General features: G+C 44.6%; 2 protein-coding genes across 4 annotated transcripts; both read right to left on the bottom strand.

Moving 5' to 3' along the window:
• Nucleotides 1-2,543: 2,543 nt before the first annotated feature.
• LOC110485163 (probable ATP-dependent RNA helicase DHX58) lies at nucleotides 2,544-7,161 on the bottom strand. 3 transcript variants are annotated; one of them, XM_036940962.1, is made up of 11 exons: nucleotides 7,049-7,161; nucleotides 6,745-6,895; nucleotides 6,365-6,556; nucleotides 6,104-6,217; nucleotides 5,883-6,015; nucleotides 5,539-5,724; nucleotides 5,153-5,403; nucleotides 4,717-5,028; nucleotides 4,280-4,470; nucleotides 4,044-4,134; nucleotides 2,544-3,035 (listed from the first exon to the last, which is right to left on the bottom strand). In XM_036940962.1, exons 3-11 carry the CDS (start codon nucleotides 6,533-6,535, stop codon nucleotides 2,850-2,852), a joined length of 1,635 nt encoding a protein of 544 aa, XP_036796857.1. In that variant the 5' UTR covers nucleotides 6,536-6,556; nucleotides 6,745-6,895; nucleotides 7,049-7,161; the 3' UTR covers nucleotides 2,544-2,849. The 3 variants fall into 3 exon arrangements, with proteins under 3 accessions (XP_036796857.1, XP_036796858.1, XP_036796856.1); XM_036940963.1 differs by having other exon boundaries at nucleotides 6,701-6,895; XM_036940961.1 differs by having other exon boundaries at nucleotides 6,661-6,895.
• Nucleotides 7,162-7,692: 531 nt separating this feature from the next.
• Nucleotides 7,693-20,214, bottom strand: LOC110486259 (histone acetyltransferase KAT2A). The gene is made up of 18 exons (XM_021557711.2): nucleotides 19,892-20,214; nucleotides 19,446-19,572; nucleotides 14,548-14,693; nucleotides 14,340-14,429; nucleotides 14,057-14,238; nucleotides 13,655-13,846; nucleotides 13,393-13,499; nucleotides 13,131-13,238; nucleotides 12,805-12,941; nucleotides 12,415-12,623; nucleotides 12,174-12,300; nucleotides 11,892-12,002; nucleotides 11,662-11,805; nucleotides 11,371-11,485; nucleotides 11,241-11,277; nucleotides 11,037-11,100; nucleotides 10,288-10,372; nucleotides 7,693-10,053 (listed from the first exon to the last, which is right to left on the bottom strand). Exons 1-18 carry the CDS (start codon nucleotides 20,114-20,116, stop codon nucleotides 9,860-9,862), a joined length of 2,400 nt encoding a protein of 799 aa, XP_021413386.1. The 5' UTR covers nucleotides 20,117-20,214; the 3' UTR covers nucleotides 7,693-9,859.
• Between the last annotated feature and the right edge of the window lie 613 nt (nucleotides 20,215-20,827).

The raw sequence follows: 20,827 nt of genomic DNA on the forward strand, positions 1-20,827 counted from the left end.
CTCCCCTTACTAAACTAAATATCTCTCCTCACACTAAACTAAATATCTCTCCCCATACTAAACTAAATATCTCTCCCCATACTAAACTAAATATCTCTCCCCATACTAAACTAAATATCTCTCGCCACACTAAACTAAATATCTCTCCCCACACTAAACTAAATATCTCTCCCCACACTAAACTAAATATCTCTCCCCACACTAAACTAAATATCTCTCCCCACACTAAACTAAATATCTCTCCCCACACTAAACTAAATATCTCTCCCCACACTAAACTAAATATCTCTCCCCATACTAAACTAAATATCTCTCCCCACACTAAACTAAATATCTCTCCCCACACTAAACTAAATATCTCTCCCCATACTAAACTAAATATCTATCCCCATACTAAACTAAATATCTCTCCCCACACTAAACTAAATATCTCTCCCCACACCATACTAAACTAAATATCTCTCCTCATACTAAACTAAATATCTCTCCTCATACTAAACTAAATATCTCTCCCCCTACTAAACTAAATATCTCTCCCCACACTAAACTAAATATCTCTCCCCATACTAAACTAAATATCTCTCCCCTTACTAAACTAAATATCTCTCCCCACACTAAACTAAATATCTCTCCCCATACTAAACTAAATATCTCTCCCCACACTAAACTAAATATCTCTCCCCACACTAAACTAAATATCTCTCCCCATACTAAACTAAATATCTCTCCCCACACTAAACTAAATATCTCTACCCATACTAAACTAAATATCTCTCCCCATACTAAACTAAATATCTCTCCCCACACCATACTAAACTACATATCTCTCCCCATACTAAACTAAATATCTCTCCCTATACTAAACTAAATATCTCTCCCCATACTAAACTAAATATCTCTCCTCATACTAAACTAAATATCTCTCCCTATACTAAACTAAATATCTCTCCCCACACTAAACTAAATATCTCTCCTCATACTAAACTAAATATCTCTACCCATACTAAACTAAATATCTCTCCCCACACTAAACTAAATATCTCCCCACACTAAACTAAATATCTCTCCCCACACTAAACTAAATATCTCTCCCCACACTAAACTAAATATCTCTACCCATACTAAACTAAATATCTCTCCCCATACTAAACTAAATATCTCTCCCCATACTAAACTAAATATCTCTCCCCACACTAAACTAAATATCTCTCCCCATACTAAACTAAATATCTCTCCCCATACTAAACTAAATATCTCTCCCCACACTAAACTAAATATCTCCCCACACTAAACTAAATATCTCCCGACACTAAACTAAATATCTCTCCTCATACTAAACTAACTATATTTCTCCCCACACTAAACTAAATATCTCTCCCCATACTAAACGAAATATCTCTCCCCATACTAAACTTAAGGGCACGGATTAGGGAAGGAGGGAATCTAAAACCATGAGCTCCCTCTACTGCAGGTATGGAAGTAGACATTGGAAGGCTAAGACCGCCATCTTGTGGAAGAGTGTATGAAGACAGCAATGAAGGCAAGATCTATATACTTCTATTATCTATTAGTTATTTTATTTTTCATTTATAACATTCAATATAGACATGTTCAGACAAATAATACCAAATTATTTATCAAGAATAAATAAAAAATATTACAGTAGATAATTTCATTAATTTAGGCAAGGAAATGGTACACATGTGGAATATATTGAATTCCCAATTTTAACATTTTTCATACATGATCAAGTAGCATCAAATATCAAAGAGTATCAGGCGAGGGGAATAAGTTTCAGGTTCAATCTAAAACAAAGACAGTACCGATTCACAGTAAATAACATTTATGACAAAATGTGGACCATGCTGATACTACTTTGCTGAAAATAGAAAAACAGATAATTTGAGTTCATGTTAGAACAGGGGTGCTAAGTTCACATGTTTCTGCGTGCTTGGCTGCGATGGAGCAGAAGAAACCCAGGAGAGAGAGAGGGAGGGGGAGGGAAAGAGGGGAGAGAGGACCTTGGGCATAAACAAAGCTGACGCACTAATTCTAACCCTGACCATTGTGTAACATGCTTTAGCACACTGCAGCGTCACACTGCCTATAGCAGTGTGGAGGCCTGGCAAGACATGATTTAACAGGGCCAACCATACCCAAGGCACTGCATCTCTCCCCCTGTAAAAATAAATGCATGCTCTTCAACCGATTGCTGCCCGCACCTGCCCGCCCGTCCAGCATCACTACACTGGACGGATCTGACTTAGAATATGTGGACAACTACAAATACCTAGGTGTCTGGTTAGACAGTAAACTCTCCTTCCAGACTCACATTAAACATCTCCAATCCTATATTAAATCTAGAATTGGCTTCCTATTTCGCAACAAAGCATCCTTCACTCATGCTGCCAAACATACCCTCGTAAAACAGACTATCCTACCGATCCTTGACTTCGGCAATGTCATTTACAAAATAGCCTCCAACACTCTACTCAGCAAATTGAATGCAGTCTATCACAGTGTCATCCGTTTGTTTACTCCATGTGTAACTCTGTGTTGTTGTTTGTGACGCACTGCTTTGCTTTATCTTGGCCAGGTCGCAGTTGTAAATGAGAACTTGTTCTCAACTAGCCTACCTGGTTAAATAAAGGTGGAATAAAATAGAAAATAGGACAATGACACACTTCAGGATCATGCATAAGTAACACAATGGTAGTCTAGACTAAGCAACACAGACTGACAGACAGAGAGAGAAAGGAAGAGAAGGTTAGTGGAAAGGTGAAAACAGTACGAGGTGGAAACACCATGAAAGCCCCCAGTTACAGTCCTTCCTCCAGTGTAATAGCGTATCAATCCAACATGTTAGGGAATCTGTTTTGACAGTACGTGCTGAAGTTAAACTCCTCCACTGTAAACTCAACTTTCTTCCACTTGTTGGCTAATTTTCTTCCCTCCGGAGTCTCCATAGCAAAGTTCTCGATGGCCAGACTGGGCAGCAGGGCAATCTCCTTATATACCATTTCCCTTCCCCATTGCTGTTCAGATTTAAATACATAAACAAATATACTGATGAAGATTTCCATATATAAGCATATTAAAAGACAGTAGAATAATCCTAGCACCATAAGATAAACGGAATGGCTGCTGGTCCAACTTTAACTGGACCTTTCTTCCCGGGGACTGATGGTTTCCGAAGTTTCTGCGCATGTGCAGGATTCTGTACTTACGTACAGTCTCTGTTCTAATCGTATAGAACAGGCTACTCTGGCGAATGCTGCTCGTTTAATAAAGGGAGATCAAAGCTGAATCAATGTCGGTAAGATCACATAACGATAGTATTGTACATAACCGAACTGAATATACACAGTGTACAAAACATTAGGAACACCTTCCTAATATTGTGTTGCACCCCCTTTTTGTCCTCAGAGCCTCAATTCGTTGGGGCATGAACTCTACAAGGTGTCGAAAGGGTTCCACAGGGATGCTGGCCCATGTTGACTCCAATGCTTCCCACAGTTATGTGAAGTTGGCTGGATGTCCTTTGGGTGGTGCACCATTCTTGATACACACAGGAAACTGTAGAGGGTGAAAAACCCAGCAGCGCTGCAGTTCTTTACACACACAAACCGGTGCGCCTGTCACCTAGTACCATACCCCCTTCAAAGGCACTGAAATCTTTTGTTTTTCCCATTCACCTCTGAATGGCACACACTCAAGGCTTAAAAATCATTATTTAACATGTCTCCTCCCTTTCGTCTACACTGATTGAAGTGGATTTAATGAGTGACATCAAGTCGTAACTTTCACCTGAATTCCCCTGGTCAGTCGATGTCATGGAAGGAGCAGGTGTTCATAATGTTTTGGACACTCAGTGTAATAGACAAAAAACACCACCTCAGGTTTTAGGATGATTGTGTGAATGGCTGCATTTCTCTCTCATGTGTCCACAACCTCAACAGCGCACGCCACTAGGCAAAATATATGCCTACGGATCCGCAGTCTCGGCCTAAAATAAAAAGCTATAGATTAAAAGTCAACCTCACCTTGCCACAGGCAGCACAGCTGATCACACGGCCTGGCTGCCAGTCCTCAAAAGTCTTCAGCGCGGGCTGCCCACCGGTCTTATAGTACTTCCTGAAAACAAACACACATGCACAGGTCACCTCCTCACACACACTGATGCAAAACCACTTCAAACATGTGCTCTTTTAGCCTTGCAATGTGGACCAATAAGTCTTGTGATCAGTATCAGGACAGACATGAGAGAAACACAACTTACTCAAAGTCCGGGTTGATGTTGACATGGTGTGCGTTTTCAATGACTTTAATGTCATTGCCAAAGGCCACGGGCACAACACAGTCTCGACACGAGAGCTGAACCGTAGCAGCACTGAAACGACTCCTCTTCTTGATCTTCAACTGCTCTGCCAACTGTCTTGTCAACAACGTTTCTGTCTGGAGATCAGTGGTCTAATAGTGGAGGCAGAGAGAGAATAAATCAAGTGAAAACAAGATTAGATCATGAGGAACGGGCGTGCTCAACTCAAAAGTTTGTAGTAACAAAAATCATTTTGGTGCCGGGTTCAAAAGGCATATACATGAAAAAAGCAAAGTGAGTGAGTGTAGGTCTGTCCTTTTTCCCAAAGAGATTAGAGACATGCAGGGGTAGAACATAGAGAAAGATACCAGCCTCACCACCATGAGGAATCGCCTTACCTTCATTTGGAACTCCCTGGGCTCCATCCTCTGCACTTCGCCGATGGCCCTGCCAGTCAAGTCCTCCAGACATTCATTGAGGAGTTCCCGACGCACCTCCCGCCCCCCCGCCTGGGCCACCACAGAGTAAACGCTGTCACTCGCCCGAGCCCGGCCACTGGCCTGCTGTTGTGCGATCTCATTGGTCAGCAGCCCGTAGCGCACCACCAGGTTGCATTCTGGGATGTCCAGGCCCTCCTTGGCTACGCTGGTGGAGATCAGGAGGTTGAGGGAGCCCAGGCGGAAGTTGCGGATTGTGTCCTTCTGCTCATTCTATAAGCGCACCCACAGAAACACACAAACAGAGGTCAGTTGTTGGTATAACACAGGTCTCGGCACTTTCCAACCCACCTTGCTATACCTCCAAAAGTTCTGACTGTGTTTAATGTCAAGTTACCTGGGTCATGTAATTGGTGCCATTGCCAGCGCCAGTCAGAATGGCTGCCCTGATACCAGCATGCTGCAGTGCTGGGTTGTTGGACACCCAGTCATACAAGCAGTGGGTGCTTTTACGGGTCTTGGAGAACAGGATCCCTCTGGAGTGTTCACCCTGGTCAAACTGCTCCAGCAGGGTGTTCTGAAGCTTCCCCATCTTAGGGTTTTCAAACCGGGCATCGCCTGCCAGTTTCCTCAGCTCCACCTCGTTCTCTGTTGATGAACAGAACACTGACTATCAATGTTCAGAAGTTGAACTTCCTATACCCTTAACATTCCAGAGAATCACACGCACACAGTATGTGAGAAGGTCAGAGAGATTGTTCCAAGGGAATTGCAGGTTCTCACCCTGGTAGAGCCCAAGCAGGAAGAAGTCGGTTCCATCCGTGGCAGTGGAGGTCTTGGTACTATAGTAGGACTCCAGGACCCTAAAGGCATCCACCATGCACACAGTGTCGTTGATGAGCAGGGCGTCGTTGTACTGACGCAGGTGGAGAGCACACTGGGCCAGCAGTCTGTTCCTGTCTGTCACACCTACACCAGGAAACACACATCCAAAATAGGTTTTAATACAGTATTCAAAACTATGACATTGACTGAGGAAGCTTCCTTGTGTGATTTGGTGCATGAAAATAGTTCCTATGCTTAGGTTCTATAGTGTGGCATTAATTCATACTGAGAGGATGATTTACCCTTCTTCTCCAGAATCACCACGTCTGCCTCGTACTCCTGCGTGCCAAACTCCCTGACAGGAAAGTCAGGCCCTAAGGCCATGAAGTCATGGATAAACTGCATCATGAACTTCAGGTGATCCCCAAATGGGTCCTGAGACAAAACAACAGGAGTTTGAATTCAAACCAATACAGCTCTCAAGTTCAAAGGCTCTATGTTTACAGAACAGAATTGAACTCACCTGAGGTCTTCTGTCAACGATGTCAAACCTTTTCCTGGGTCTGGGGACCTTTTTCTTCAGCTCAGGGGCGTACACTTTGGACGACACAATCACTGAGTCCAGGTTGGCACAAATCTGAAGGTCATAAATAACTAAATGAGCTGAATGTAAAGGGTTCGATGAGGGACATTGTTCGTTTTTTTTTACTCAGGATGAAAGTTTGGGCTGAATAAATAGCATGTAAAGACCACCGGAGAGAGAGAGAGAGAGAGAGAAACTGACCTGCAGCACATGGTCCACAGCTCCTTTGATGCTCTTGGCTCCCCCTGTCCCAGGAGAGGCAGTGAGGCCCAGGATCTGCGGCAGCAGTCTCTCCCCCTTCAGCTTCTGTGCCACGTAGCGCCCCCATGATCTTATTGTAGACACCCTCCTTATGAGTGTGGTGGCACTCATCAATGATCAGCAGAGTGAACTCTATGGTTGGGAGAAAGGAACACAATGGTATTGTGAACTCAATGGAATCCAATGGTTTTACAGTATAATATTTCAACATATGGTTTAAAACCTAAGATATGGACCCGTCTTTAAGGTGTGTTAGCTTAGGTTCCAGGGCTTTACTGTGTCAGGTATGGGTACTCCTTATTGTGAAGTGTCTGTCATACACAGCAGCACGTGTCTTTCCTCCTCCAGTGGGCAGCCAGATGATGATGTTCTCCCCCCGTAGAGCCCGTTGAACCACTTCCTCCTGGTACTCATACAGCCCAAAGTCTGCCATCCTACTGGTCTATTGGTCCACACACACAACTCCTTGTCCTTAGAAATAAAAACACTCAGACTAAAGGCAGTGCACCACAAGGCTATTTTTAAACTGAAATGCAATACACACTGCAAATGTTCCTACAGTACAACTACCATTTGTGGCAGTCAGCTACAGATGAAGTCAAGCCAATTTCAAACTCAGCTCACCAAGTGTTTCTGAAGCAGCTCTATGTTTGGGATCAGCAGCAGACAATGTCCATGGTCCGTTGTGGCCAGGTTACAGAGGGGTTTTCACTGATACATTTCCACCCCACTGACACCCAAACAGAAAAACGAAACCAAAAGCACTTCTGTCTCATGTGAAGAGGGGGTCCCATTCAAGGGAGTTCTTGAGGGCCAACAAAGTATGTCTAAGTAAAAGAGGTGACACAAGGATGTGAATTATAGTTAGAGTAGAAGAGTTGTAGGGATATCAATACACGTAAGGAGCCGTATCGGATATGAAATCTACCAAACTGCAGATGTGTTAATCTAGTGGCATTGTACAGAGAGGGACTGGTATGTCTGTAACTATCTGCAGTCCAGGAGAAATCTGTTGCAGATTTCTGTCAGCCCGACAAAGCACTCAGAGCCCTTAATGGGCCCCATTCTTACCAGTTGTGACATCAGGAGAACAAAACTGCAAGACACCATGAGAAACACCAGTACAGCATGTCTGAATGGCATTTAAAAAGCCTGAATAAACCTTGTGGTCACACCTACTAAACAACACTGCATGGTTACTGGAACATAACAAAAACACAGTGTATACTGTAACTAGTTGCCATCTTATAAGATAATAAGCACAGAAATATTTGACTATAAAAACTTTATTTTCATGAACAGTATTACAGTAAAGAGCTCTTCAAACCATATAACTAAAAGAAACTGTAGCAGTGCTAATATTTTTACATTTCACTCACACAGTATTTTCAGAAACGTAATGCAGCATACATAGGTAGATTGAGAGATACATAACTGACAACCCTGAATAAAGAAACATTGACATCACTTTAGTTGCTCAAAGCTAGTCATGATTCAAGTACAAACACACACACACACACACACAACAGTTCAGTGGAATACTCAACCACCCAGCACAGACCAGTCATTTCCCCCCAAAACGTTTTACAAAATAGCAGAGAACCAAAGGCATCTCAAGAGGCAGACAATCAGACACCGACCATGAACAAGAAGTGGGTGTGTGTGAATAGCCGTGGCCATCTCAGTAACAACAGAACAGAAATGGATGCAGATTCAAGGTCTCCACCATGCAGTACTGCTTGTGAGTATGGAGTGAACACCAAACCGGACACTTGTTTTTTGTGTTTGTCAGCCATTATCATAATAACACAATGCATATCCACCATAGAAGAGACAGAACCAGCAGGGAGGGTAAGTGCTGTGCAACACCCACATACTGTATTGACAGGGCTCTATGGCCTTTTCAGCGAAATACTGACAAACCGAACGGTCATGTTTACCACTGTGGTTGGATCCTGTGCTTCCATCAGAAACAGGTTATTTCTAGGACGAACAGAAACCTAAACAAAAGGGTGGCCAGTAACCCTCAGAGTAGTCTCCTTAGGCAGACGGGTTGGCTCCCACATTAACAACGCTCCTGATGTCGCCCTTGGTCTGGGATACCAGAGACTACCCTCAGATCAGGCAACACCATTAAAACAACAATGACACATTACTACGCCATCTCTGATATTTCCCCAAGAAAAACAACCATGTTTGAGATCAGTGACATGGCCATACTGGCCCAGAAGAGAATGGGAAAAGAACAGTATTGACGACTACACTAACATTAGGCCTAAGTACCTTCAAATGTAGTGGTAGGTTTTCATTATACTGTTCAGGAGAAATAATAAATAAATACAAAGTTCAACATACAGTAGTTGTCGGGAAATTATTCGAGGGCAACCATGAAGATGAAACGTATAGGAAAATTGGAAGTTTTGCTACTGACCAATCACATGATGGCAAATCCAACATAACGCGGTGTCAGACAGGGATATCTATGGTCACGCTTCAGGCTGACTACATTTCAGTTGTTGCATTGTATCAACCGATGGTTAGCGTGTCCTGTTCCATGATGTGGTTAAATGATGGGTAAATAGCTATCCGGGCCTTGTGAGGTGTGGCAGGCGTCTGCGACGGAGTCAGCCTGGAACGCGGACATTATCTGTGACTTGACAATGCGAGTCGGAACATTTCTCGTCTTCTAACTCAAGGGCACATTGTGTTTCTACCCTCCAAGTCTACTGGCCTCTTTTCAAGTGTATGTCAGTACAGGAAGGCAACAACGGCGTAGGTCCCACCCCACCCTACTCACGTTTCCACGACAGTACCAAAAAATACAACTCCCATCTGGAGGAGCTGCGAGTGTGAATGTCTAAGCGGGCATTATTTCATCCGATTGAGAAACAATCCCGTGAAAATGCCATCCTATAATTTGAACGTAACCTATGTGGAAAGTGTGACATGATCTGCTGTGGGACCAGTCGTTTAGGCACAGGAATACGTTACAGCTCCTTCTATGTGTCACTTAGAGCAAGAATGAAACCAGAATGAGACGGCAACACACAGAGATTCTATACTACAGAGGGTAGTGAGACGGGGATAGAGGGAGACAGACAAACAGAGAGTGAGAGATTGATGGAGAGTCATTTCGACACATTAACAAACTTAACCTCGCCCATAGAGCCTTTCCAATTACCTCCACGATTGTGTTGTTATACTCCACTGTTCCCTTCAACCACCAGTAATATAAACATGCATAAACACACACTGCCATTAATGAAGGCTTCCTAAAAGAAAAGACGAGGGAAAAAGGGTTGGAATACGGCTAGCAATGACCCCCTGACTATGTCATCACAAGACGGTGTGCGTGCGTGAGTGAGTGTCCACGAGCGCTCCTTCCTGCTGTTCCGCCGTGGGGCCGCCGTGCATGGTGACCCTGTGACCCTAGCTTCACTTCTCGATCAAGCCCCCTTCCTTCAGCTTGAAGTAGAAGAACTTCTCCAGGGTGTTGGCACACTTGCAGTACTCGCTGTCCGGGGGGTTGTATTCACGGCAGTTGGTAATGACGCGCTGCAGGTCTGCTATGAACAGCTTCTTGGTCACATAGTATCTGTTCTTCAGCCTCTCCGTCATGGTCTTCAGATCTACAGGAAGGAGGGAGAGAGGAGAGGGGGACACGGAGGTTATATTTGAAATATTCCTTCAGCGCGTTTAACGGCATATCCAGACGGACTTACAATTAAAAACGCATGGAGTTGGTGAAACACGGAATGCTTTTTTTCCTATTTTACTATCAAAATGAGTTCAAAGAGCTGGATAATTGTCATGGCTGGGACATATAAACAAGCCAGGGAATAATGAGCGGATGATATACTCACCAATGGGGAAGCGTATGATCTCGTAGTAGTCTGGAGCCTCAGTCTTTTTCACAGGTTCCATGAAGGGCCAGGCATCAGGGTGAGTCTGGGATAGGAACACAACCACACCGTTGTTATGACTTTCAGTCTGAACCCCAAATGGTCCCCTATTCCCTACTGAGTGTACTATTTTCGATCAGGGATGCCATGTCTTTTTTTACCCCCTTTTACTCCCCAATTTTATGGAATCCAATTGGTAGTTACAGTCTTGTCCCATCGCTACAACTTCCGTACGGACTCGGGAGAGGCGAAGGTCGAGAGCTATGCGTCCTCCGAAACACGACCCCACCAAGCCGCACTGCTTTTTGACACAACGCCCACTTAACCCGGAAGCCAGCCGCACCAATGTGTACACGTACACCTGGCGACCGTGTCTGGCGCCCGGCCCGCCACACGACTTGCTAGAGCGCGATGAGACAAGGACATCCCGGGCCGGCAAAACCCTCCCCTAACCCGGACGACACTGGGCCAATTGTGTGCCGCCTCATGGGTCTCCCCGTTCGCGGCCGGCTGCGACACAGCTTGGAATCGAACCAAGATCTGTAGTGACACAGCTAGCACTGTGATGCAATGCCTTAGACCGCTGCACCACTCGGGAGGCCTTTGATCAGGGGTTATATAGGGAATAGGTTGCCATTTGGGATGCAGACTCTGTCTGACCACTGCTGAGGTTGAACACTGGGTTGTATCGGTGCATGTCAGTGTTTTACCTTGACCTGGGCCAGGAGATTCTTCAGCATGTTGTACAACACATCAGGGTCTTTCAACTCTTTCCTACAAGACAGGATAGGTAATAATATATCAATTCAATGACAGATGAGTGTGATTGTAAAGGCTGCCAGTTGTTTTATGACAATACTGCACATCAATTTTTTATTTTTGTTATTTCCTGATAGACCAAACATTCAGCTTACACTTTCTCCTTTGCACTGGGCTTCCAGCCTGTCTCCCCTAGGGAGAGAGAATAATTAAAACATGACATCAGACAAGGCATTAATAGTCTATACCCTGAACAAGGTATTAGAAGGACCCACACCCACTTACTGATGCCAGGGATGCTCTCCACAGGGATCTGCCGTACCCCCTCTTTGAAGCAGGTGAGTCCTGGGTATACCTTCCTGATCTGGCTCTGCTTCCTCTCAATCAGCTTCTTAATGATCTGACCAGTCATGGAAACACAGGGACATGTTGACCAAAAACACACCAACATGGACATTAACACTGTCCTTTCATCAACAGATGGAGAAAGGTACAGAGATGCATAACCGTCCAATGACATTCACCTCAACCTGTGTGCCCCACAATGTGAGGACTTCCTACAGAGAGTCCTCTCACCTCTTTCTGCCTCTTGATGATATGAGAGAGCTCCGTGTAGGGGATTCTGGGATTCAGCTCACACTCCATGAGGGTAGCCCCCTCGTAGTCCTTGATGTAACCAAGGTAACGACTCTTAGTCACTTTGATGTCTTTGGAAAAACCCTGCAATGGCAAAAAGAGCCAGAGGAGAGAGGTCAAAGGAGAGGTGAGGAAGAGAGGGAGGTACATGTTATCATCCTATACCATACCTGCTTCTTGAAGTAGCCAATGGCGTACTCATCAGCGTAGGTGAGGAAGTACAGGATGCTGTGCTTGATGTGGTACTCCTTTAGGTGGTTCATCAGGTGAGTACCGTAGCCCTGAAACCCCAATGGCAGACAATCAGGGGGAAATGTTGGGCTCTTAGTCCAACATACATTCGAACTCTGACAGATACCGTAAGTCCAATAACAAGCCATTATATCAAACTTACCCAGGTAATTGATTCCAGTATTTTTGCTGTTGTATGTAAAGGAGAGGCGCGTCCATACCTTGACTTGCTCGTTGGATGTGACGGCACAGAAGACGATCTCAGTGAAGCCCTGGGTGGGGAACATCCTGAAACAGATTCCCCCGATGACACGGCCATCTTTGATTAGGGCCAGCGTCTTGTGCTTCCTGGACAGAGAACGGTCCAAGGCAGCGGGGAGAAAGGGTCACAAAAAGTTCATTTCAAGAGGCTTCACTGAAGACGGGGTACAGGTGAGAGACACCGTTCAAATGTCTACGTACGGGTCAAACACTAGGCGTGTGATGTACTCTTTGGGCATGCGAGGCAGCTGGTGGGAGAAGACGTTCTGCAAGCCCACCAGCCACATCAGAATCTTCTTGTTGGACTTCTGGGAAAGGGAGTTCCCTATGACATGGAACTCTATGATGCCCCGCCTCTCCTCTAACCGGGCTGTCTCATCACGAGCAGCATTGGCAGACAGCAGACTCGTCTAGCAGAGAGTGACAGTGATGATCAACACAGTCAATTAATTATATTCATTCTAACAAACATCCCGTTTCCATACTTAGATGTTAAGACTAGATAAAACATATCCACAGTCAACATAAATATCCATGTTGCACTGGCGAAAGGACATTAAATGATGCGCCTCGGTCTTGGGAAGAACTCACCTCTGGGCCCAACATGGCAGCCGGGTCAGTGATGGTCATCATCACCTCGTTGACCAACTCCATCGGGATGTCTCCCATCACTCTGATCCTCTTAGCATCCTCCAGGGTCAGAACTTCTGGAAGCTTCCTCTTCTCTCCTGAGGAGAGACAGTACAACCACCATTAATTTAAACGCTGTTTTATGTGTGAGGCTATATCCCACAGAGGCATGGGAAATAAAATCTCCCACGTGGGACAGATAAGACATAGAAAAACAAACGTCCGCTATTACTTCACACCCGGTGCAAAGCAAAAGTTAGCTTGGCGGTGTTGCCAGAGTTACTGACCTGTTATGGGCTCGGCCACGCCAGAGTCCAGCCCCAGACTGCCTAGCGAAGGGCCACTGTTGCCTTTAGAGAAGGAGGGCGAGCCCGACACTGCAGCAGGGCTGATCACTGCCATGATCAGAAACACACAGGACAATGACCGAAACCAGACAGAATTATTGAAAATGGAGAGCGGGAAATCATACATTACATGTTGTACAACCTATAAGTGCCTTTATGGATCTTATGAGAACCACTTATTTAGTTGTTAGGTGCCCCTCACCTAACTGGTGACCCAGCTGGCCCCCCTCGGAGGCAGGCATGGTGAAGTCAGCCTCCCAGATGGGAGAGTTTTCCCCATAGATCTCCTCCTCTAGCATAGACAGAAACCTGGGACACAAACCCTTTGTTACAAGCCACAGATACACGGCGTCCATCTCACTCACTCCAGAATCTTGGTTCGGTTGTAACTCGAGGGAGAAACCACAATAAGTATCAACTTTGATTCCGAGCGGATTACTACGGATTGGTTGCACACCACGTACTTGGGAAAGTGTGTGAGGATGAGTGTGCGTTTCTCTGGGAGGAGCTTGTCCTTCTCCACTCGGAACTTCTCCAGGAGCTGGCGGCGCGTCACGGTGAAGATTGACTTGAGCAGACTACGGCCAAACACCTGGGTGGTCTCATAGCGCGGCAGGCTGTCGTTACTCTGGGGGACATGGCAGTAGCATAACCACCTGGGAAACAAGACACAGATTAGATTACAGTAGTTGTGAGTCACTATTGATGGGAACAAAAAGAGCAGAATGCAGTGAGACCTCCACATGAACAGAACATAAACAAGATGCAATACAACAATATCAAAAAAGCAAGATGCAATACGCTGCAAATTAAAAATATATATATTTTCCACAACACATGGCTCACACACACACACACACACACACCTGGTGTAGTCCACTTTGTAGGCTGTGCCATCATCCTTCTGGGACCGCTGGCGGAACTGCGTGGGAGTCTCCAGCTTCCAGTAGTTGAGACACAGGAGGAACATCTTGGAGAGCTCAAACATCGTCTGCCTCTCTCTGGGTGCCAGGTGGCTGAATTTGTACTGAACGAAGTTCAACACTCCCTGAGGAACAAAATAAAACAAACGTGTACAAAAAGTACTTTTCCGTTGGGGAAGAAGGAAAGAACAGCTTGAGAAACAGGTAGGAAGGAGACTGTTACTACCTGCTCAATGTTGGGTTTCTGAAAGGGGGGACTCCCCAATGATCCTTCCACTATCGGCTGACTCATCTGCAAGATGCATTTTCTCAGCAGCTGGGGGGGATAGAGACCCACAGAGAGAGAGTGTCAAGATGTGCTAAGCCAGAAAAGTAGAGGTTATGGCCATCTACACTTGTCTGTCTGGTTAGAATGGAGGGAAGTGATTTCATACCTTGAAGAGGTAGAAGTAGACCTGCTTGGTGTCCGTGTCCTCCTCCTTGTGCACAGACATAAAGAGGTTCTCCACATCCACCACCATGCCCAGCAGCCGGTTGATCTCCTCTTCTGACACGTTCTCCAGGTGGGACACATGGGCCGCTGCACAGGAGGGGTTCAATAACAGATCAGCCTCTTAAAGCGTCAATCAGCAGTTGAAACAATGACAAAGGACCCCCTCAAAAAGTTGAAGAATGTGGCTGGAGAAATGTAACTACTCTCAAATTCATAGACAGAGCTACGGATGCAAGGACTGACCATCCGTGGTATTACAATGATAGTTTTACCCATGTTTTTAGGCTCGCAGTGTTTCTTCATGTTTACATTGTTTCACCTCATACAAGTACTTGGGAGTAAGGCTAGACGGTACACTGTCCTTCTCTCAGCACTTATCAGAGCTGCAGGCTGAAGTTCTAGAAGTCCTCTATCGTAATCGCTCCTCTTTCACCCCAGCTGCTCAACTAACCCTGATTCGGTGTACCATCCTAACCAAGCAAGATGTAATTTATAGATCGGCAGGTAAAGGTGCTCTCGAGCGGCTAGATGTTCTTTACCATTCGGCCATCAGATTTGCCACCAATGCTCCTTATAGGACACATCACTGCACTCTATACTCCTCTGTAAACTGGTCATCTCTGTATACCCGTCGCAAGACCCACTGGTTGATGCTTATTTATAAAACCCTCTTAGGCCTCACTCCCCCCTATCTGAGATATCTACTGCATCCGTCATCCTCCACATACAACACCCGTTCTGCCAGTCACTTTCTGTTAAAGGTCCCCAAAGCACACACATTCCTGGTTCGCTGCTCTTTTCAGTTCGCTGCAGCTAGCGACTGGAACGAGCTGCAACAAACACTCAAACTGGACAGTTTTATCTCTTCTTTCAAAGACTCAATCATGGACACTCTTACTGACAGTTGTGGCTGCTTCGCGTGATGTATTGTTGTGTCTACCTTCTTGCCCTTTGTGCTGTTGTCTGTGGCCAATAATGTTTGGACCCTGTTTTGTGCTGCTACCATGTTGTGCTGTTGTCATGTTGTGTTGCTGCCATGCTGTTGTTGTCGTCTTAGGTCTCTCTCTTTACGTAGTGTTGTGTTGTCTCTCTTGTTGTAATGTGTGTTTTGTCCTTTATTTTTATTTCATGTATTTTTAATCCCCATTCCAGCAGGAGGCATTTGGTAGGCCATCACCGTAAGTAAATAAGAAGGTTAAAAGGTTAAATAAATAAACATAAAATACAAACAAGCTTATATTTTGGGTTCTGATGGGGTACGACGGTTGAACTAAGCTCATTAAGCATATGTACAGTGCCTTGCGAAAGTATTCGGCCCCCTTGAACTTTGCGACCTTTTGCCACATTTCAGGCTTCAAACATAAAGATATAAAACTGTATTTCTTTGTGAAGAATCAACAACAAGTGGGACACAATCATGAAGTGGAACGACATTTATTGGATATTTCAAACTTTTTTAACAAATCAAAAACTGAAAAATTGGGCGTGCAAAATTATTCAGCCCCTTTACTTTCAGTGCAGCAAACTCTCTCCAGAAGTTCAGTGAGGATCTCTGAATGATCCAATGTTGACCTAAATGACTAATGATGATAAATACAATCCACCTGTGTGTAATCAAGTCTCCGTATAAATGCACCTGCACTGTGATAGTCTCAGAGGTCCGTTAAAAGCGCAGAGAGTATCATGAAGAACAAGGAACACACCAGGCAGGTCCGAGATACTGTTGTGAAGAAGTTTAAAGCCGGATTTGGATACAAAAAGATTTCCCAAGCTTTAAACATCCCAAGGAGCACTGTGCAAGCGATAATATTGAAATGGAAGGAGTATCAGACCACTGCAAATCTACCAAGACCTGGCCGTCCCTCTAAACTTTCAGCTCATACAAGGAGAAGACTGATCAGAGATGCAGCCAAGAGGCCCATGATCACTCTGGATGAACTGCAGAGATCTACAGCTGAGGTGGGAGACTCTGTCCATAGGACAACAATCAGTCGTATATTGCACAAATCTGGCCTTTATGGAAGAGTGGCAAGAAGAAAGCCATTTCTTAAAGATATCCATAAAAAGTGTTGTTTAAAGTTTGCCACAAGCCACCTGGGAGACACACCAAACATGTGGAAGAAGGTGCTCTGGTCAGATGAAACCAAAATGGAACTTTTTGGCAACAATGCAAAACGTTATGTGTGGCGTAAAAGCAACACAGCTGAACACACCATCCCCACTGTCAAACATGGTGGTGGTAGCATCATGGTTTGGGCTTGCTTTTCTTCAGCAGGGACAGGGAAGATGGTTAAAATTGATGGGAAGATAGATGGAGCCAAATACAGGACCATTCTGGAAGAAAACCTGATGGAGTCTGCAAAAGACCTGAGACTGGGACGGAGATTTGTCTTCCAACAAGACAATGATCCAAAACATAAAGCAAAATCTACAATGGAATGGTTCAAAAATAAACATATCCAGGTGTTAGAATGGCCAAGTCAAAGTCCAGACCTGAATCCAATCGAGAATCTGTGGAAAGAACTGAAAACTGCTGTTCACAAATGCTCTCCATCCAACCTCACTGAGCTCGAGCTGTTTTGCAAGGAGGAATGGGAAAAAATTTCAGTCTCTCGATGTGCAAAACTGATAGAGACATACCCCATGCGACTTACAGCTGTAATCGCAGCAAAAGGTGGCGCTACAAAGTATTAACTTAAGGGGGCTGAATAATTTTGCACGCCCAATATTTCAGTTTTTGATTTGTTAAAAAAGTTTGAAATATCCAATAAATGTCATTCCACTTCATGATTGTGTCCCACTTGTTGTTGATTCTTCACAAAAATACAGTTTTATATCTTTATGTTTGAAGCCTGAAATGTGGCAAAAGGTCGCAAAGTTCAAGGGGGCCGAATACATTCGCAAGGCACTGTAAGTTATATTCTTTAAGAATCAATAGGTCTTCAAGGTCTTCGAAAGCCAAGTTAACAAAGAGATCACAGACCGTTTCGAATCCCACCGTACCTTCTCCGCTATGCAATCTGGTTTCTGAGCCGGTCACTGGTGCACCGCAGCCACGCTCAAGGTCCTAAACAATATCATAACTGCCATCGATATGAGACAATACTGTGCAGCTGTATTCATCGACCTGGTCAAAGGCTTTCGACTCTGTCAATCTCAACAGCCTTGGTTTTTCAAATGACTGCCTAGCCTAGTTCACAAACTACGACTCAGACAGAGTTCAGTGTGTCAAATTGGAGGGCCTGTTGTCCGGAACTCTGGCAGTCTCATGGGTGTGCCACAGGGTTCAAATCTTGGCCCGACTCTTTTCTCTGTATACATCAATGATGTCACTCTTGCTGCTGGTGATTCTCTAATCCAACTCTACGCAGACGACACCAATCTGTACACTTCTGGCCCTTCTTTGGACACTGTGTTAACTAACCTCCAGACGAGCTTCAATGCCATACAACTCTCCTTCCGTGGCCTCCAACTGCACTTAAATGTAAGTAAAACTAAATGCATGCTCTTCAACCGATCGCTTCCCGCACCTGCCCAGCATCACTACTCTAGACGGCTCTGACTTAGAATATGTGGACAATTACAAATACCTAGGTGTCTGGTTAGACCGTAAACTCTCCTTCCAGACTCACATTAAGCATTTCCAATCCAAAATTAAATCTAGAATCGGCTTCCTATTTCGAAACAAAGCATCCTTCACTCATGCTGCCAAACATACCCTCGTAAAACTGACTATCCTACCGATCCTTGACTTCAGCCATGGAATTTACAAAATAGCCTCCAACACTCTACTCAACCAATTGGATGCAGTCTATCACAGTGCCATCCGTTTTGTCACCAAAGCCCCATATACTACCCACCACAGCGACATGTATGCTCTCGTTGGCTGGCCCTCGCTTCATATTCGTCGCCAAACCCACTGGCTCCAGGTCATCTAGAAGTCTTTGCTAGGTAAAGCCCAGTCTTATCTCAGCTTACTGGTCACCATAACAGCATCCACCCATAGCACGCGCTCCAGCAGGTATATTTCACTGGTGACCCCTAAAGCCAATTACTCCTTTGGCCACCTTTCCTTCCAGTTCTCTGCTGCCAATGACTGGACCGAATGGCAAAAATCACTGAAGTTGGAGACTCATACCTTCCCTCACTAACTTTAAGCACCAGCTGTCAGAGCAGCTCACAGATCACTGCACCTGTAAATAGTCCATCCAACTACTTTATCCCCATACTGTTATTTATTTTTTTTTATAAAATATTTTTTGCTCCTTTGCACCCCAGTATCTCCACTTGCACATTCATCTTCTGCACATCTGTCACTCCAGTGTTTAATTGCTAAATTGTCATTTCTTCACCACCGTGGCCTATTTATTTCCTTACCTCCCTGATCTTACCTAATTTGCACACACTGTACATATATACCTGTTCTATTGTGTTGACTGTATGTTTGTTAATTCCATGTGTTGTTGTTTGTGTCACACTGCTTCATTTTATCTTGGCCAGGTCTCAGTTGTAAATGAGAACTAGTTCTCAACTAGCCTACCTGGTTAAATAAAGGTGACAAAAGATTTAATTAAATGTATAAGTACACAAATGGATGTAGCAACTGCTGATTTCCCCTTTAAACAGGGAGGATATCTAAGCATTTTACTTTACTACTCAAAGATATGAGACTGAAACCTACATTGTGCAATTCATATTATAATTATTGCTATTATGGAATAGCATACAGATTCTATATCTATATTCTATATATATGATGTGTATTGATGACATTAGGTTCAGTGTGATCATGGAGCGTATCTATCCTTCAAACTAGTGTTGAGTCATAAGGCAGCCTACCCAGGGCATGCCCGCAGCTGCGGCAGGACTCGCTAAGGCTGGCCGCTTGTTGCTGTAAATCCATACTTCGGGTGGCAGTCGGCGGTTGTGGGTTCTTCCAGCCATTGCACTTGCATGTGTCACTAGCCTAAAGAAAAGAGGAAAGTAAATCAGAATCCCCACACTAGCACCATAAAGCAGATGCATGCTCGTTGGCTGTCTAGTTAGCAAAGTTGGTTAACCTTGCTGTTGCTAACTATATTCTTTACAGTAACGTTAGCTACGCCATATACATGTATGAAGGCTATTGTTGCATGTTAGAAACCAAATACAAATGGTGTTTTGGTTTCTGTTTGTTGAGACTGTTATACCAGCAGGGGAAATGGCTAGTTAGCTAGTCATTGTTTTGGTGAAGTTGGCTATGCTAGCTAGCCTAGCCATATAGCTACCGTTAGCTAGCTAGCTACCTTGCAAGCGGAGAAGACGCCGAGTTTCTCGAGCTTTTTCGCCCGTGGAAAAGCTCTGACTTGGGCTTTTTTCTGACTCGCCCGCTGTTGTTGGCTAAGACCTGGTCTGACTGGGTCACTGTTCCCCGATCCAGATCCCACCGCAGCAGCGTTAGACCCAGCAGTCCCACCAGACTGAGCTTGATGTAGCCGGGGTTGCAAGGCCTGTGCCACCGGGTCCGACATATCAAAACGCACGCTTCACTGCTGCTTGTTCCACTCAATGGTGCGTATACACATCATTGGTTCCACTCCACCCTGCTTGGGTCGCTCACCTCTCCCCTCGCCCTGGATCTGAAGAAAGGCAGTATGGGTACTGTAGTCTATGGCACCTGCAGTTTGCCTAATGTATTGAACGTGGCCGGAGTAGTCAAAGTTTGCAATAAAAACATAGAAATGCATTTACATAGAAAAATACGTTGTTACACTGTTGAATTAGGTACACTATTTATTGAGCAACATTGAGTATAAATCCAACTTGAACGATCCAGTAGAGGTCAGTAGAGGACTGAGGACTGTTGTGAGAGGTTCTTATGTAACATGTAGGATAAATAATCGAAATAACTTAGTGTATTTATCCCTTTGCTTTTTGAAATTAAAGGTTTCAGCTTTGGGGCAACAGCTGTTTACAATTAGTATGGGAAAATAGAATCTGCCCCAACTATTACTGTTAAATCAGAGAGAGCAAAGGGGTTTTGGCCAACTAAATCCACTGGGAAGGGATGGGATGGGGGGGGGGGGGCAGGAATGTGAGGAATTCAGTCAGACCAGTGTTAGACTCACTGAGCTCAGCTGGCTTCTTTTGAGCAGATCTTGATCTATTGAGCAGATCTTAAGCAAGATCGAGAATTAGAGAACAAAGGTTGGAATGACTGGAAACTACTATACGCTCAACAT

This window comes from Oncorhynchus mykiss, chromosome 13, assembly GCF_013265735.2.
Source record: "Oncorhynchus mykiss isolate Arlee chromosome 13, USDA_OmykA_1.1, whole genome shotgun sequence".
In the NCBI taxonomy this organism is placed as follows: Eukaryota; Metazoa; Chordata; class Actinopteri; order Salmoniformes; family Salmonidae; genus Oncorhynchus; species Oncorhynchus mykiss.

Bases quoted from the DNA above. Each gene is read 5' to 3' on its own strand.
- LOC110486259 (XM_021557711.2), bottom strand. From the start codon at position 20,116: ATGTCGGACCCGGTGGCACAGGCCTTGCAACCCCGGCTACATCAAGCT. The intron at 19,573-19,891 runs GTAGCTAGCTAG...TCTTTTCTTTAG, and splicing joins GCGTCTTCTCCGCTTGCAAG to GCTAGTGACACATGCAAGTG. The intron at 12,003-12,173 runs GTATGGACGCGC...TTGGGGTTTCAG, and splicing joins CATCCAACGAGCAAGTCAAG to GGCTACGGTACTCACCTGAT.
- LOC110485163 (XM_036940962.1), bottom strand. From the start codon at position 6,535: ATGAGTGCCACCACACTCATAAGGAGGGTGTCTACAATAAGATCATGG. The intron at 6,016-6,103 runs GTGAGTTCAATT...GTTTTGTCTCAG, and splicing joins TCGTTGACAGAAGACCTCAG to GACCCATTTGGGGATCACCT. The intron at 4,135-4,279 runs GTAAGTTGTGTT...GTTTGTTTTCAG, and splicing joins AACATCAACCCGGACTTTGA to GAAGTACTATAAGACCGGTG.